The sequence below is a fragment of the Propithecus coquereli genome, unplaced genomic scaffold (assembly GCF_000956105.1).
Source record: "Propithecus coquereli isolate 6110/MARCELLA unplaced genomic scaffold, Pcoq_1.0 Scaffold331, whole genome shotgun sequence".
In the NCBI taxonomy this organism is placed as follows: Eukaryota; Metazoa; Chordata; class Mammalia; order Primates; family Indriidae; genus Propithecus; species Propithecus coquereli.
This window is the reverse complement of record NW_012148964.1, coordinates 1,420,646-1,421,942: the sequence shown is the minus strand read 5'-3', so window position 1 is coordinate 1,421,942 and position 1,297 is coordinate 1,420,646. Positions and strand designations below refer to the sequence as shown.

The window sequence follows — 1,297 nt, the reverse complement described above, 5'->3', positions numbered from 1 at the left end:
TTCACACTAAGTATTAGATCCAGAATTCACATACAACCAACTGACTCCGAGCCTACACTCTAAATCATCTCTTTGAAGGAAAAGGTTAAGAAAAACTACCTGGATGCTATCCCCTCAGTTTTATGGATTCTTTTCTCTAGTGTTTAAGGCCGTCTAAATCTTTGCTGTGCTTCGTAAGAATGAATGGAAGGGAAAAGGCAGGGTCTTTCTGAAATTTGTAGATCACAGAGAAGTACCTAGTTGCTGTGTGTGAAAGTTCCAACTCTTACCAGTAAAAGAACTGCACATTGTAATTGATATGGGTTAAATTGAGTCTCCCAAAAGATATGATGCAGTGCTAACCCCCCCACCCTTCCTCAGAATGTTACCATATTTGGAAATAGGGTCAGTACAAATGTATTTAGTGAATGATGTCAAACTGGAGTAGGGTGAGCCCCTGACCCAATACAACTGGTGTCCTTCAAGATGGCGGATGACGTGCAGACAGGCAGAGACTGAAATTGTGCTGCCCAATGACAAGGAATGCCTAGGGCTACCAAAAGCTGGAAAGGCAAGGAAGAATCCTCCCTTACAGTTTTAAGTAGGAGCATGGCCCTGCCAACACCTTGATTTTGGACTTCTAGTCTTCAGAACTGTGAAAGAATAAATTTCGGTTGTTTTTGAGTCATCTAGTGTATAGTACTTTATTATAGTAGCTCTAGAAACTAATACACTAATTATATACAACGTAATGTTTAAATAGCTTTAAGCTAAGTGGCTAAATTATACTTTTATTTTGCTGATGTTTGGATTACAGTAGAATTATGAAATTACCTCCACATTTAGTAGAGCATCCTTGGTCTCCTTTAGCCTGCCTTTAGTCAAGTCAAGCTCATTCTGAAGCCTTTCTTGGGAGTCCTGAAGACTCGCAATAAGTCCTTCTGCAGAGCCAAGACCTTGTTCACCTTTCCTTACCAGATCTTGGAGGCGGCCAATCTGCAAGTAAATCAAGTACTTTTAATATACCTTATTGTAACAGACTAGCAAAACAGTCTTACTGTTTCTTCTTAAAGTTTTTTCTTTAGTTGTAATTTTACTGACTGGACCATTTCTTGATGAATTTCAAAGAAGGACTCAAAGAAAAGATATTTTTGAAAAGACTTCCATAACTAAGATTTCCCTTTTTCATGACATACCACGTAAAGAAATGGATATACCTCTCAAGCTACTGGTTTAACAAAGAGAATTCCTAGTTCTATCATATAATAAGATACCTATAAGAAGGAATTAAATCAAGAGAAAAATTATATCAAAGATT

General features: G+C 37.5%; 1 protein-coding gene across 1 annotated transcript in view; it reads right to left on the bottom strand.

Annotated features, from left to right (window-relative positions):
- Positions 1-1,297, bottom strand: part of FAM184A (family with sequence similarity 184, member A) — a 126,202-nt gene that overhangs the window by 69,293 nt on the left and 55,612 nt on the right. The window contains exon 7 of the mRNA XM_012650543.1: positions 814-975. Within this exon, the coding sequence (XP_012505997.1) occupies positions 814-975 (162 nt within the window). The remainder of the gene's footprint in view (positions 1-813; positions 976-1,297) is intronic.